The following is a 13,192-nucleotide window of genomic DNA, read 5'->3' on the forward strand; positions in this document are numbered from 1 at the left end:
GTGTGTGTGTGTGTGTGTGTGTGTGTGTGTGTGTGTGTGTGTGTGTGTGGATTGGGCCAAGGAGGACATCAGGAGTCCTTCTCTAATGTTCTGCCTTATTCCTTTAAGACAGGGTTTGCCACTGAACATGGAACACGAGTTGTTTTGCCTGGGCTGGGAGCCGCCAAGGGTCTCCACCACACATTTCTGGGGTTATGGCTCTCATCTTTATTGCCAGCCTGGCCGGTTTTGGGATCACCTGGGAGATGCCTTCGAGGATGTTCCCACAGAGACTTAAGAGAAGCGAGAAGACCCACCCTGATCATGCACAACACGGGGTGGTTGAAAGACTGATCACCATAAGGAAAAACAAAAACGAGAGGATCACCCTTCTTTCTTGCTTCCTGACCCAATATGACATCAGCCCCTTGCTGCAGCGGCTTTCCTCAAACCACCAGGGAAATAAACCCGATGTTCTTAGCTTGTCTTTGTCAAGTATTATGCTAGAGAAAAAAAAAATCAATCCAACAGCTTTCAGCTACATCTCTGTGACCTTCCTCTGACTCCTGGGTGCTCCAGCATGGCTGACTTGGCATCACTTGTCTCCTGCAGGAAGGCTGCTCCTGTGACTCACTGCCCCTCCCCCCAGGGCCAGGCTGCTGTCCCGGGAACCCACCTTCAATCTTGGTCTTGAAGTGAGGGTACTGGTTGAGGATCTCCACCTGCTTCCTCCAGTCAAACTCGTTCCTCCAGTAGGACACCACTCTCTTCAGGTAGTTGGCATTGAAGCCGTAGTGGAAGCGGCTGCCCTCCAAAGGCGGGGAGGCCCGGAACCCGTCGATCCTCTGGTGTAAGTCCTGCAGCGAAGAAGCCAGGGTGGGTGGCAGAGGCAGGAGAGCGCTGTGCCCACAGCTCAGAGAGAAGGCTGCAGCCATAGATGGACACTGTGGAGGGGGACACAGGGTCCCCATGTGTGTCACTGGCTCCCTGGGAGGCTTAGGGCTTCTCTCCTGTGGCTTCTCCCCTTTCATCTGTCTTTGTTTTGGTGGAATGAGAGGTGCAGGGAGAGAGAGACTGGAAGGCTTTGCATATGCCACACCTGATGGATGCCCCCCTTTAGCTCCACCCAGCACTGATCTTTCATCTCTTAGGTGTGAGAACACTACTAAATTTTAACTCACCAAGCCATCTGTAGATCAGGAGTTGGTAAACTCTGTCAAGAACCACAGAGCAAAATTATTAGGCTTTGCAAGATGCAGACCCTCCATTTTCTTCATGAAGCAAAAGAGCTGCTACCGATGACCCTTGCAGGAGCAGCAAGGCCATGGCCAGGGATGACCCCTGCAGAAGCAATGAGCCTGTGTTCCATTAACCTTACATATATGACTAAAGTGCAAATGCTATGCAACCATCGCATACCTCCAACTATTAGGTTTATTTTTGCTTGTGTCCACACTGATTTCAAGCTATGAAGGCCGTTCTTGATAGTGGCCAGTGAAAGAAGAGGTCACAGGCTACATTTGGCTGGGGAGCCAGGGTGTGCCAACACTGGCTAAGAGTCGGATGAGTCACCCTAACCCAGTGAGATAAAACAAACTGTCTGGGAGTCGGGGTCCAAGTGTGCTGGGTGTGAATCAGGATAACAGCTCAGCAACCCAGCTGGGCATGCCCATTTCAATCCCAGGCCAGCTCAAGTGCCACTATTCCCAGAGACGTCCCTCATGCTTTGGTCTTTCCGGAAGGTTTGCAATCCTCAGGCCTCCTAGTACCCGGTCCTTTTGTGATCTTTTGTCAGTGCATCTGTTGATTTATCTTTTCACTGATCCATGGCTCACCAGATCTTAATCCTGTGTGTTCCTTTCTCATCTACCAAGGCTAAATGTGTGGGAAGCTGCATGAGGGACGTGTATCAGGGCGTCTGTTCTCTCCCAGGCACTCCACAGAGCGCCTGCACACAGTGTGCACGCAGAGTGCGTGCGCACAGTGGGTGTTCAAGCACCTGGGGTGAGAAAAGATGGATAGGACCATATTAGTTTTTCCCTCTTTGGGCTCTGCCCAGTCCTGGTTCTTCCAGGAGGCTCCTCCCTTTGCTCTCTGTCCCTGCTAGCCTGCTTCTTTTGACTTCAGGGTTGCGCAGGAGTGGTGTTTGCGTTGCAGCGAATTTGCAATCATCCTGCCTGTTCACCCAATCTGCTGAAACCCATGGTCATAGCATTTTCAGGCTCGTTTTTAGCCTCTGCGATCTGGGACAGCAAGTTCCACTGGGCAGCTTGATACAGACCATGATGGGTCCATGAGTAGCCAGCTCACGGTAAGGGCCCACCTCAGGAAGAAGGCTGGACAGATAAAGGTCACCTAAGGGCTGGCTCCCTAGCTCCTCCCCACCCATGCCTTCATCCAAGTCAGAGAGACCATCTAGCAGGGCTGCACCTTGATTTTGCTCTGGCCTGGGAAAGGACCTTGGAAGGCCGGATGCTCCCGTCTGCTCTGGCTGAGGGCTTTGACCCTGGGCCCCACCACCCATCTGCAAGTGGCAGCGTTTCCTCCTTGTCCCGGGAGACACACCAGTAGATGACAAGGCCCAGCACTGAGACCAGTAGAAGTTCCAGCCACGTGACTCCTGGGAGACTGAACGGAAAAAGAGAAATAATAAGCTCTAACATTAATTAAATATGGCAAAGGGATTCACTTGTAGGCTTGCTTGGGAAGCATTAGGTTACATAGAAATGAATTAAACTGAGGGTCTGCCTCGGTGTCACTGGAACAGAACTGTGAGCTAGGCAGCTTACGACCTGCTCCTCCCACACAGTATGTATAGAGCAATGAGAAACCGTTATAGTTCCGACTTAGGTCTATAAAGCTGTCTGTTAAAGCTGTGCTCACCGGAAACTCCTCTTCTTACAAGGGAGCAAACAGGCGGCCTTGAAGGAATGACCTTGAGAGCCGCTTAGGTCTTGTTTAAGGCAGAGGTAACCGAGATCCTCAGGCTCTGACCAGCTCAATTGCCCTCAAAAAATGTAGCATAGAGATAACAAAAGCCTTCAGTTTCTGCTTCAGCAACACTCGCTTAATGGCTCAAAAATGTCCCTGGAGGCGTGGGGGGCGGGATGAAGGGGACAAAAAGGCCACCTGCAAATGAAGCGTGTGTAAGGTTACATTACAACATCCTATGTACATTTCGACACATTTCTTTTCCAGGTGGAATCTCATTAGCTAGCAGGGCCCTGGCCACACACTTTAAAAAGTTCCTCCTCTTGTCTCTGAGTGCCGGTTAAATTTCTCACTGGGTTGAGTAAATTTCCATTACAAGATGAAGAGAAGAGCCAAGAGGAATGACTTGGGCAGGACTTGCTGCCTGGCAGGCCAGTGACTCCAGATGTCTAGGGGCTCATCCCTGGTGCCTGCCCCATAAACTCCTGGCTATTTATTCATGTTTGTCCTGTGAGGAAAATGCCAACAGTGACAAAAGGAAAACCAGGCTTCTTGCCTTAGCGACACCAGAAAACACAAAAATCCCAGGGTTTACAGGAAAGATTCTTCTGCGTGTTTGATGGTAGCGGACCTCAAAAGACTGCCCCACCCTAGGTGGGACGGCCTCACATGGAAGAGCTTCTGCAAGGAGTCAACACCGTAACTGTGTGCCCAATCTGAGTACGAGGCCACTGTCCTTACAGATAACCATAGTTAAGGATCATTAAACAACAACCACATCAAAACCAACACACACACACACACACACACACACACACACACACACACACACACCAAAAACCAAAGACTCTGCCATGTGTCTTTGGGATTTTTTGTTTTGATTGTTGTGGCTGGTGCTACAATCCACGCTAGGCTAGAACTCTACCGCTCTGACCCTCAGTTCCTCATTCCTTATTTTGCCTGTAAAACCATCCCTTTGTTCCTACCTCTTTGGCTATGTGCATGGTTTATGACAATTTGTGTGTTCTCGGTGCTGTGATCTGCTGTTTGAAATAAACAGTAGCGCTCAGAGACTCTGTTTCCTGTAATGATTCTGAGGAGGGTTCTGGCTGTGATCTTCGGGGTGGCCTCAAACTCTGAAGCTCAGCCTTTCCTCCTGCCTCAGTCTCCCTTGGACCCAGGACAACAGGCATGGACCACATGTTTGGCTGATAATTTTTATGGTTAGGTCAGCAATCCTGAAATTATGTAGAGAAAAGTTGGAAGCCAAGGAGAAGTCAGGCAATTTCACCACAGTCCCACAAAAACCAAACCAAAACGTTGACTATTCCGGGGGAAAATGGGTGTGGTGACTTTGGCACAGCTCTGGGTGGGGCCCGAGGATGCATTCTCAAGCCTGGGGCCCTGGAGGAGTCTTCTGCTCCTGGAGCTGCCAGGAAGGCTTTCTGTACACCGTGGTCCCTTGGAGATGAGGGACTACCCACAGTGAGGGCCTGGCAGCAGCGTCTGGGCTGAGGCTGGAGCTGCCTGGGCTCCTTGCTCTGTCGCTGTCCTTGAGGCGCACACAGGGAAGCAAGAAGTCAAGGTTCTTGGAGATGGAATCTAGTTGTCTGTAATGGAAGCTCATCTTTGGCCACCCATATCATCTCCGTGTGTTTCCAGCAGCTATTGAAATAGAATGCTCACACCCTTCCATGTACTTTCTAGTGTACAATCCAGTGGGTTGGCGTGTACTCATGCCGAGTGCAGCCACCCATGTAGCTGGTTCCTCCTTTCCATTCTACCTGGGCCCAATGCAACCACTTCTTGATTTTCTGTGTCTACTTATGGCCCACTAAAGCTCAGAAAATACCAATGATGTGCTCATTCCGTTTGTTTGAGTCCTGTGCATTTTTTCTAAGTGAGGAAGAAAAGAACTTAGTCACTGCAAGGCAATAAGAGGAAGACTCACCCTGCCTTGTGGCCTAGCTCTCCATCTTCCATCTAGTCGGCATAGCTATGTGGAAGAAGCTGGCTGGAGCAGGAACAGAGGAGGTTTCACAGACACAGTGCCTTCAGGATCAGTGGGAGGACAGAGCATGGAGGGAACAAGACGGGCTCAGAGTCACTCTAGACAGTGAAACCCCAAACAGGAAAGCCCCCCACCTCTGTGTCAGGCTCTTCATGGGTGTTTGTAGAGGTCCTAGGGTACTCCTACCAAGGGTCCCTTAATTGAGCCAGAGGGAGCCATGCCTGAATAGACTGCTGTGAAGAGCACCAGCCCAGAGGCCTCTGCAGCGCTGTCAGGCACCTGCTTCCTGATGTGTGTGAAAACTCTCATGTGTGGCAGGAGCGTACTGAGCTCCCAGGCCCATCATCGGCCTCCACCCATCCATCACTGCTGCCACGCCGATTCAGCCCCCTCCCAGCCCAGCTCCCCTCTGCTCAGGCACCTTCTCGTTCTCCATCAGAGAATGAAGCCAAGGCAAATTCACCACAGTCCCATAAAAACCAAACCAAAACATTGGCGGCATTAGCTCCAGTCACAGGCACACTCAGGCCTCCCTTCAGCCATATTCCTCCATCCAGACGCCCTGTGAACACAGACTTGAACTTCTCACACATTTCTCCCTTCCAACTGTAAGTTGTGTGGCTCAGAGTCTCCGTGACAGTTTGGAGTCTCTGTACCATGAGCAGGCTTTGCCCATCCCTGCCAGAGGGCGGCATGGGGACCCTGGGGAGTGCTGTTCCTGACCTGTCAGGCTGAAGGTTTCCTGTCCTAACCCAAGGCTCCCCCAATGTCTGTCCCCAGGATAACTATTAGTCTGGTGGTGAGACCAGCATCCCTCAGATGAAAACAGGCCAGGGATGGCTGCAGTCTTGGCCATCTGACTTTAGGGGATTAAGAAAGAATATTGCATGGCTTTCTTCCTTTCCCTTTCCCTTTCCCTTTCCCTTTCCCTTTCCCTTTCCCTTTCCCTTTCCCTTTCCCTTCCCTTTCCCTTTCCCTTTCCATTTCCCTTTCCCTTTCCTTCCCTATCCTTCCCTTTCCTTCCCTTCCCTTCCCTTTCCTCCTCCTCCTCTTCTTCTTGCTTGCTTGCTTGCTATCCAGAGCTAACTTCTCTCTGACAGAGACCTTCCTTTGAGAGAAGGTGCACAGCGTCCTCTGGTGCACTCCTGTCACTGAAGAAAGGGTAGGTGTAGGAACTGTGGGAACATGGCCGTGTGTGTGTGTGTGTGTGTGTGTGTGTGTGTGTGCGCCTGTGTGTAAGAGCACATAACAGATCCTGTTTCCAGAAGGTGAGGCTATGGCTATGTCTGTCTCGGCTCCTGTCACACACAGTCCCTAGCACACTGCACCACAGTCAGCACAGACAGTCACCTTCATATCAGACCCTGCTAACAGGTCCTGGAAGCAAATAAAACAATTGTGAGTTATGTCATCAGGAGAGCATCAAGTAAGGGCAGCAGGAAAGCTAGCAACCTGCCCAGAGAACTGGACAGTCAGCTCCACTATCAGACCAAAGCACCGCTGTTGTGTTCCCTGGGGACAAAGGTGCTGGCCTTTTCCTTTTCTGGGCAGAATTATCCCAGCATGCTCTGTGGTCCACCAGGGCTCAGTGCTGGCTCCTTGAGGCCTCTTGAAGCAGCAGGCCTATGGAGCTCTGCACACAGTCGCATCCAGAGCCATTGGGCGAGGCCGGGCAGACTGAGTGTGAGTCCCACTCACTCTCCCTTTGCACACTTGCACAGTCCTAATGACTCAGTCACTCTGCTGTATGCACAGGGCAGTTATCACTCTGGACTTCAAACGGCACACTGAACCTCAGTGACCCCGAGACCAAATGCCAAGAGATCATCGCTGGAGCTCCACTAAAGGAAGGGAATCCAGGATGTTAGGATGGCCCGTGCCAACTTTGCCCAGTAGTCTCCTTTTGTGTGGAGCTTTGGTTAGGTGTGAGAAAACTGCAACCTGAAAACGTTATATAGAAACTGCAGACATAAGTCATCACTTAAAACCGTGTTCCGTTCCGAGTGGCACGATAATGTCTCCCATATCCTCCTCTATCCCCGCTTCATAAGCTATTCCTATCTGCTGCACCAAAACTGCGCGTGACAGGTGCCTGTTAGTCAATTACTAGTATGCACCTGTGATGGAGATTGTCACAGTATAGCGGAGCTGTGTCCAGGCCTGACTTCATTTACTAATAGTCCCAAAGCTCATGTCTAGTGTTACTTCCCAGAGTGGCAACCAGCATTGACCTGCTGAAGGTTGGTTCTCAAAGATGTGATAATCAACAAAGCTACAGATTCATGAGGAAGCCATATTTATGGAACTGAATCTTCTTCAATAGGTCAGGAAACAACAGCAAAGACTGACAAGGAATCTTTATACATAGTTTATGGGAATGTGAATCAATACAGCCACTATGGAAATCAGCATGAAGAAGTTTCCTCGAAAAACTAAAACCAGAAGTACCATATGACTTAGTCGTAGAACTGGATATAAGCCTAGAGGAATATAAGTCAAAATAAACCACAGAGACAGCCAAGGATACACAGAGAAACCCTGCCTCAAAAGAAGAAGAAGGAGAAGAGGATGAGGAAGTGGAGGAAGAGGAGGTGGAAAAAGAGGAGAAAGAGGAGAAAGAAGAGGAGGAAGAGGCAGAAGAGAGAGGAAGAAGAGGAGGAGCTATTAGTGAAAGGAATCAGAAGAAGATAGACACGTGGGAGAGGCCAGGGGGCAGAGGGCAGAGGTAGGCCGGTGTCTGTGAGTTCCAGGCCAGCCTGGGCTACATTATGAGACTCAATTAAAAAAAATGTGCAGGAGTCAGAGAGTTGTAATGGTAGATGTGTTGTCGAATCAATGGTCAACCGGATGAGATCTAAAATCACCAGACGGATGAGCCTCCGGGCACACTGATGAGGATGATCATGATTAGGTTAACTGAGGCAGGAAGATCCACCCAGTGAGTGTGTTATCACTCCCCAAACGTGATCAGGAAAAAGGAGAAAGTGAGCGCACTTTCATCTCCATGCACCCTGACTATTGGAGCAGCGTGACTCACACTCAGCTATGGGTTTCCTGTCACGACGGGCCATGGAACCACGAGTCAAGCAAATACTTCCGTCCTTAAGCTGCTGTGCTAGGGCATTTTAACAGAGCAACAGTTCAGACAGTACTGACTAGACAGCAGAGAAGAGCACAGAACCGCATACACATGTGTAGACAAGCCAGCACAGCCCTTTAGAATTCCTGTCTGAAGAACACCTTTCTGGCTGCTAGGGTACCCACGGCTGCCCGGTTTGCCCCCAACAGTCATTTACAGTAGTAAACCTCACACTACCTTTAGGGGTGAGGGTGGGCACAGCCTGCCAAGGCAGGGCTACCAGCCAGAAGGAAGCTCCTATACTGCATTTTCACCCTGAAGGAAAGGCTGATCAACCCTTGGCAGTGGATCAGGAACAGAAGCCAAACAATCAGAGCCAGGAGCAGGCTGAGGAGCAGACGGTCCATCAAAGCCCTGCCCACAGGCCCGCCCCACCTCACAAAGAAACTTGTCACCCAGGGTAGCGGTGGCTTTATTTTTGCAGGGTGTATAAAGTGGGACCTTCACCGGGTGAGCCATTTCTCCCACCCAGCAGTTCTAGTACCAGTTTCCACAGCAGTTGCACCCAGTGTACTTTCCCACCAACAGCATTAGGTAAGGCTCATCTTCCTCATAGCCTCACTGGCATTTGAGGTCCTATTTGGAGCATTTCCTTTTCACGTATTTTTCAGGTCATTTGTTTTTCTTCTTCTGAGCTGTTCATTTTTCATCTATCGACTGGATGTTTGGGGGGGTGTATTTCACTTTTGGAACTCAGTATAGATCCTTGCTATTCCTCATCAGGTGTGAAGTCCCGTCTCCTCACTATGCTGATGGTTTTCTTTGCTGGGCAGGTTTTTAATGTCATGCAGTCGGTGTGTGAATTGAGATTATTTCCTGGCCCACTGGTGCCCTCTCCAGAAGGTCCTTGCCTGTGTCTATATCATCTTGAAGTGTTGCCCCGGTATTTCTCTAGCACAGTGGTTCTCAGCCTTCCTGACGCTGTGACCCTTTAACACAGCTCCCCCTGTGGTGACCTCGGACTATACAATTCTTTTGCTGCTGTTTCAGGACTTTAATTTTGCTGCTGTTAGGAATCGTAATGTAAACATCTGGGTTTTCTGAAGGTCTGCTTTAGCAGCTTCACAGGTTCAGGTCTTACATGAAGCTCTCCGATCCGCTTCGAATAGGTTTCTGTGCAGGGTGAGAGACGTGGATCTAGTTTGGTTCTCCTGGATATGGATGCCCAGTTCTCTCAGCACCTTGTGTTAAGGCTTTCTATCAATGTGTTTGACACCTTGGTTAAAAAATAAAAATAGGTGGCTGTCATGGTACAGGTTCATATCTGGTCCTGTCCTGTACTCCATTGGTCTACATGTTTATTTTTGTTGTTGTCTCTATAGTCCTTTAAAGCAATTTGAGGCCAGGTACTTCGGCATTTCCAGCGTTGCTCTTTCTGCTTAGGATCGCTTTGGCTACCTAGGTTGTTTGCGTGTCCATATAAATTTTATGATTTTTGAAGTGATTTTTTTTTATGATTTGTGAAGCATATTGTTGGAATTTTAATGGGAACTGGGTTCAGCCTACAGCGCGCTTCCAGTAATACAGACATTTTTACAATATTAACTCTGCCTGTTCATGAGCAGGGGAGATCTTTCCACTAGATGATTGTCTATTATCTTCAGTATTTCTTTAGTGTCTTGAAGTTTTCACTGTAGAGTTCTTTCACTTCCTTTGTTACATTTATTCCTATCTTAATTACCTTTAAATTTTATTCTTTTATGTATGTGTTCTGCCTGCATGTATGTCTGTACACCACACGTGTGTCTGGTGCCTGCAGAGGCCAGAACAGGGCACTGGATCTCCTGGACCCAGAGTTACAGATGCTGAGTCCCATGTGGATGCTGGGAATTTGGACTTCTGGAAGAGCAGGCAGTCTTCTTCACTGCTGGACTGCCTCTCCAGCCAGGGACTCACTTTTGAAAAGTTACTGTGACTGGAGTCTGATTCCTTCCTCAACAAGTTTGTTACTGGCGCAGAGAAAACCGACTGGCGTTATCTGCCGCTTTTGTATCCTGTGCTTCCCGGAAAGTATTTATCGAGCCAGGAGTGTTTGGCAGAGCCCCCCCATTTCTATTTTATTTTGTCATATGAGGGTTTTGCCCGTATGTATGTTTGTATACCACATGTGTGCTGGTTGTCCACAGAGGCCAGAAGAGGATGTCAGATCCCCAGGTCCCCCGGAAGATCAGCCAGAGCTCTTAACTGCTGAGCCATCTCTCCAGCCCCTTCTAGGGTCTTTTAAGGATGGGAGCATGTTTTCTAGGAATAGGGTTAGTCTGGTTTTCTTTTACATTGTCTCTCCTTTCAGAAATGAACTCACACATTGTTCCCAGGAGGTAGTCCGTCCCCCCATGTGAACCCTGTTCCCACATGGCCACACCTCTTACCCCTTTACTCACCAGCCTCAGGCCTGTTAACCAGATCAGTGGTCAGTGCTCGGGGCCAAGTGCCAATATTTCACTTAATGATGCCACCAGCGGGCAAAGGGAATCACGTGGCATTCAGAATGCCAAGAAGGGAAAAGTTTCTGTCAGGTGAAACTTATGAGAAAAGAAAAAAGTCAAATGCCGAGACCCTTAAAGAGTGAATCTTGGCTCTACAGACTTATAAAGAAGAAAAGGAAATCACTGCTTTATTCACGGTGGCATCAATGGCCAATTCCAGCCACAGTGTGCCCTAAGTGGCGGGTCTAAGGCTCTAACGTAGTTTCATGTATCTGTTGGGACTCTTGAAAGACATCCCCTGCAGATGAAGGGGCAGCTTTGAAGGACAGATGCCCACCTGTGGCCTGCAGTGCCCTCCGAATCTGACTCCCTCAGACCCGCTGCCTAGAGAGCTGGGCCTTCAGAGCAGCCAGACAGACAGCTCTGTGGATGGGTGAAGTCATGGCTCTGGCTAGTCACGTGCCCCTGTAAAGTACTCTGAACAAGCCACAAGGGGGCAGCAAACACTCACCCCCGCAAAGGGAAGTGGCAGGCAAGCCGCCTGGAGAAACCAGGACCCCTTTCCTTCCTGGGTCTCCTCTTCTCTAGCCTACGGATGTTGCCATTGGGAGGGCACTGAAACCCAGGGCAGTAACAGCTGAGGGCAGGAGAGCAGTCTTGGACTTTCCAGTTGATACCTCCTTGAAGTCAGGGACTCTACTTAGAACAAACAGTCTGTCTTTGGACAAATCCATGACGAGAAGGTCTCCAGATACCATCATTACCCAGCGAAACCTGAGGCCTTGCCAACAGCAAGAGAGCCCTGATGAGAAGGTTCTCAGGAACCATCATTACCCAGGGACACCTGAGGCCCAGCCAACAGCAGGAGAGCAGGCCAGGTGGGTGCCTGAGAGCCTGCATTCCCAGCCTGAGCCTGGGAGGAGGCATAGCTAACACACGTCCTTCTCCACAGACAGCCTGGCTTCCCATATATCAGGAGAATCTGCCAGAATACAGCACCAGGAAGGTGCATTTCCTCTGAAATGTGTGTGTGGACAACTCCATCACTATCTTGCAGGAGTTGGGTCGGAGATGGACTCCAGATGGGTTCCAGAGGCCCACTGCAGCCCCGCTTAGGGCCTCCCAGCAGGGAGGTGTGGTGACCAGGAAGGCACCTGCCATTGCTGACTGCAGCAGGTCCCTAGCAGCTCCATATCTGTTGTTCTGGGTTTTCGTATCATGTTACCCGGGACTCTGGCTGGATCAGGGCGGAGGCTCTGGGTCACCACAGAGTAAGCAGGGATAATGAAGACTATTAATAACGTACCCACTGGGCCTAGCTCGTAAGACCCCGTCTCTCTTCCCTCCTAGGCAGCTTTGGGAGATTCCGGGCAGGCTCCTCAGGTGTCAACTCTAAGGTGGGAGGAGCAGCGCCAGGGGGCTCATGGGATGTGAAGACAGAGTGGCAGCTGGAGATTGGGGCACTCAGGCCGGGTGTTGGAGTGTCCTATGCCACACCAACTCCAGTGTCGTCTGTGTGAGCATGACAAAAGGTCGGGCTGTTAGACAGGAGATACGCTTCCCTCGGGAATAAGCTCCCTGGAGGTCCCAGGCAAAGTGCTCGCCCCTGGCCACCTGAGCCAAAAAGACGTACTCCAAGATTCCTACGCTTCCTCTGTTGCGGGGTTGGAATAATGAGCCTTTTGTTCTTTATGATTCTTGGAACAGCACAATTAACTATTCAAGGAAACAAATCGTTGATAGATTATTAAAAGCTCTAGCAAGAATAGAGTGGAAGAAAAATAAAATCTTAAGAGAAGTAATGAATCAGATTCAGTATCAGAAAGCATTACAAGAATAGCGAAAAAAATAGTGGACTCCTTTTTAGGGAAAGATAGCATGGGAAAGTACAGCTGGCTCGAGCGTGTCCCCCTTGGTATCTTATCTCTAAGGAGGATCGTAAATCTTTAGCAAGGCATATGGGAGGATGATTAACAAAGGTGTATTTAGACTTTGATGCAGAGAAAGACTTTGGCAGGCATCCGACTTGGCTCGGAGGACTATTACAGCTCCTGACTTTCCTCTTCACTAGTTAGCAATAATGAAACTGCAGTTTAAGGTATTTTGTCCTTTGTCTGCTTTGATCAAAAGTTCTCAGGCCAAGATTTCTTGTGGGCACTGCCCTATGTTAAAATGTAAACTTTGTATTCTTGGTAAAAGTCTAAATGTTCCGGAAAGTATGACAACTTTAAGGTGCTTCCTTATGAAATCACTATAAAATTATTAGCCTGACTTCAGTAAAATGGCAGCAGATTCAAAGCCTCATTGGTGTCGTCTCTGACTGTCACCGCTGAACCTGGGGTCTTCCTGACTATCCAAACCTCTGATTCTCCCGTGGTTATGGGGCCCGACTGGGTCGGTCTGTGGCAGTCCTAAGTCCAGAAGCTGTAACCCCAGAAGGTCAGGCAGCCCCCTGTGTTTTCCCCAGTGGGGTCTTGGAGCTGGGCAGCCACTTGAAGTTCAGGGCATCCTCCCTGAGGCCTGCTGGGGGAATGCCTGAGGCACAGGATTGTGATGGGGGGAGGTTTTTTGGGGCCTGCTTTGGTGGTCCAGAACCGAGCACCTCCATCTCCAGATCCTTCCCTCCACCTCAGAACCCCATGGGACCAAAAACAGCTCTGCAGACCTCTCTGGGCTCACTTGGAGACATGGCTGGGCCTGGTGTAC

General features: G+C 49.8%; 1 protein-coding gene across 1 annotated transcript in view; it reads right to left on the reverse strand.

The window, feature by feature from the left end:
* Positions 1-4,893, reverse strand: part of LOC129678762 (epoxide hydrolase 1-like) — an 11,150-nt gene extending 6,257 nt beyond the window's left edge. Inside the window, exons 1-4 of the mRNA XM_055609667.1 lie at positions 4,862-4,893; positions 2,437-2,607; positions 1,884-1,908; positions 656-836 (exon numbers count right to left, since the gene is read on the reverse strand). Coding sequence (XP_055465642.1) covers positions 656-836; positions 1,884-1,908; positions 2,437-2,607; positions 4,862-4,893 — 409 coding nt within the window. The remainder of the gene's footprint in view (positions 1-655; positions 837-1,883; positions 1,909-2,436; positions 2,608-4,861) is intronic.
* Between the last annotated feature and the right edge of the window lie 8,299 nt (positions 4,894-13,192).

This window comes from Psammomys obesus, unplaced genomic scaffold (assembly GCF_907164565.1).
Source record: "Psammomys obesus unplaced genomic scaffold, mPsaObe1.curated_primary_1811, whole genome shotgun sequence".
Classification (NCBI taxonomy): Eukaryota; Metazoa; Chordata; class Mammalia; order Rodentia; family Muridae; genus Psammomys; species Psammomys obesus.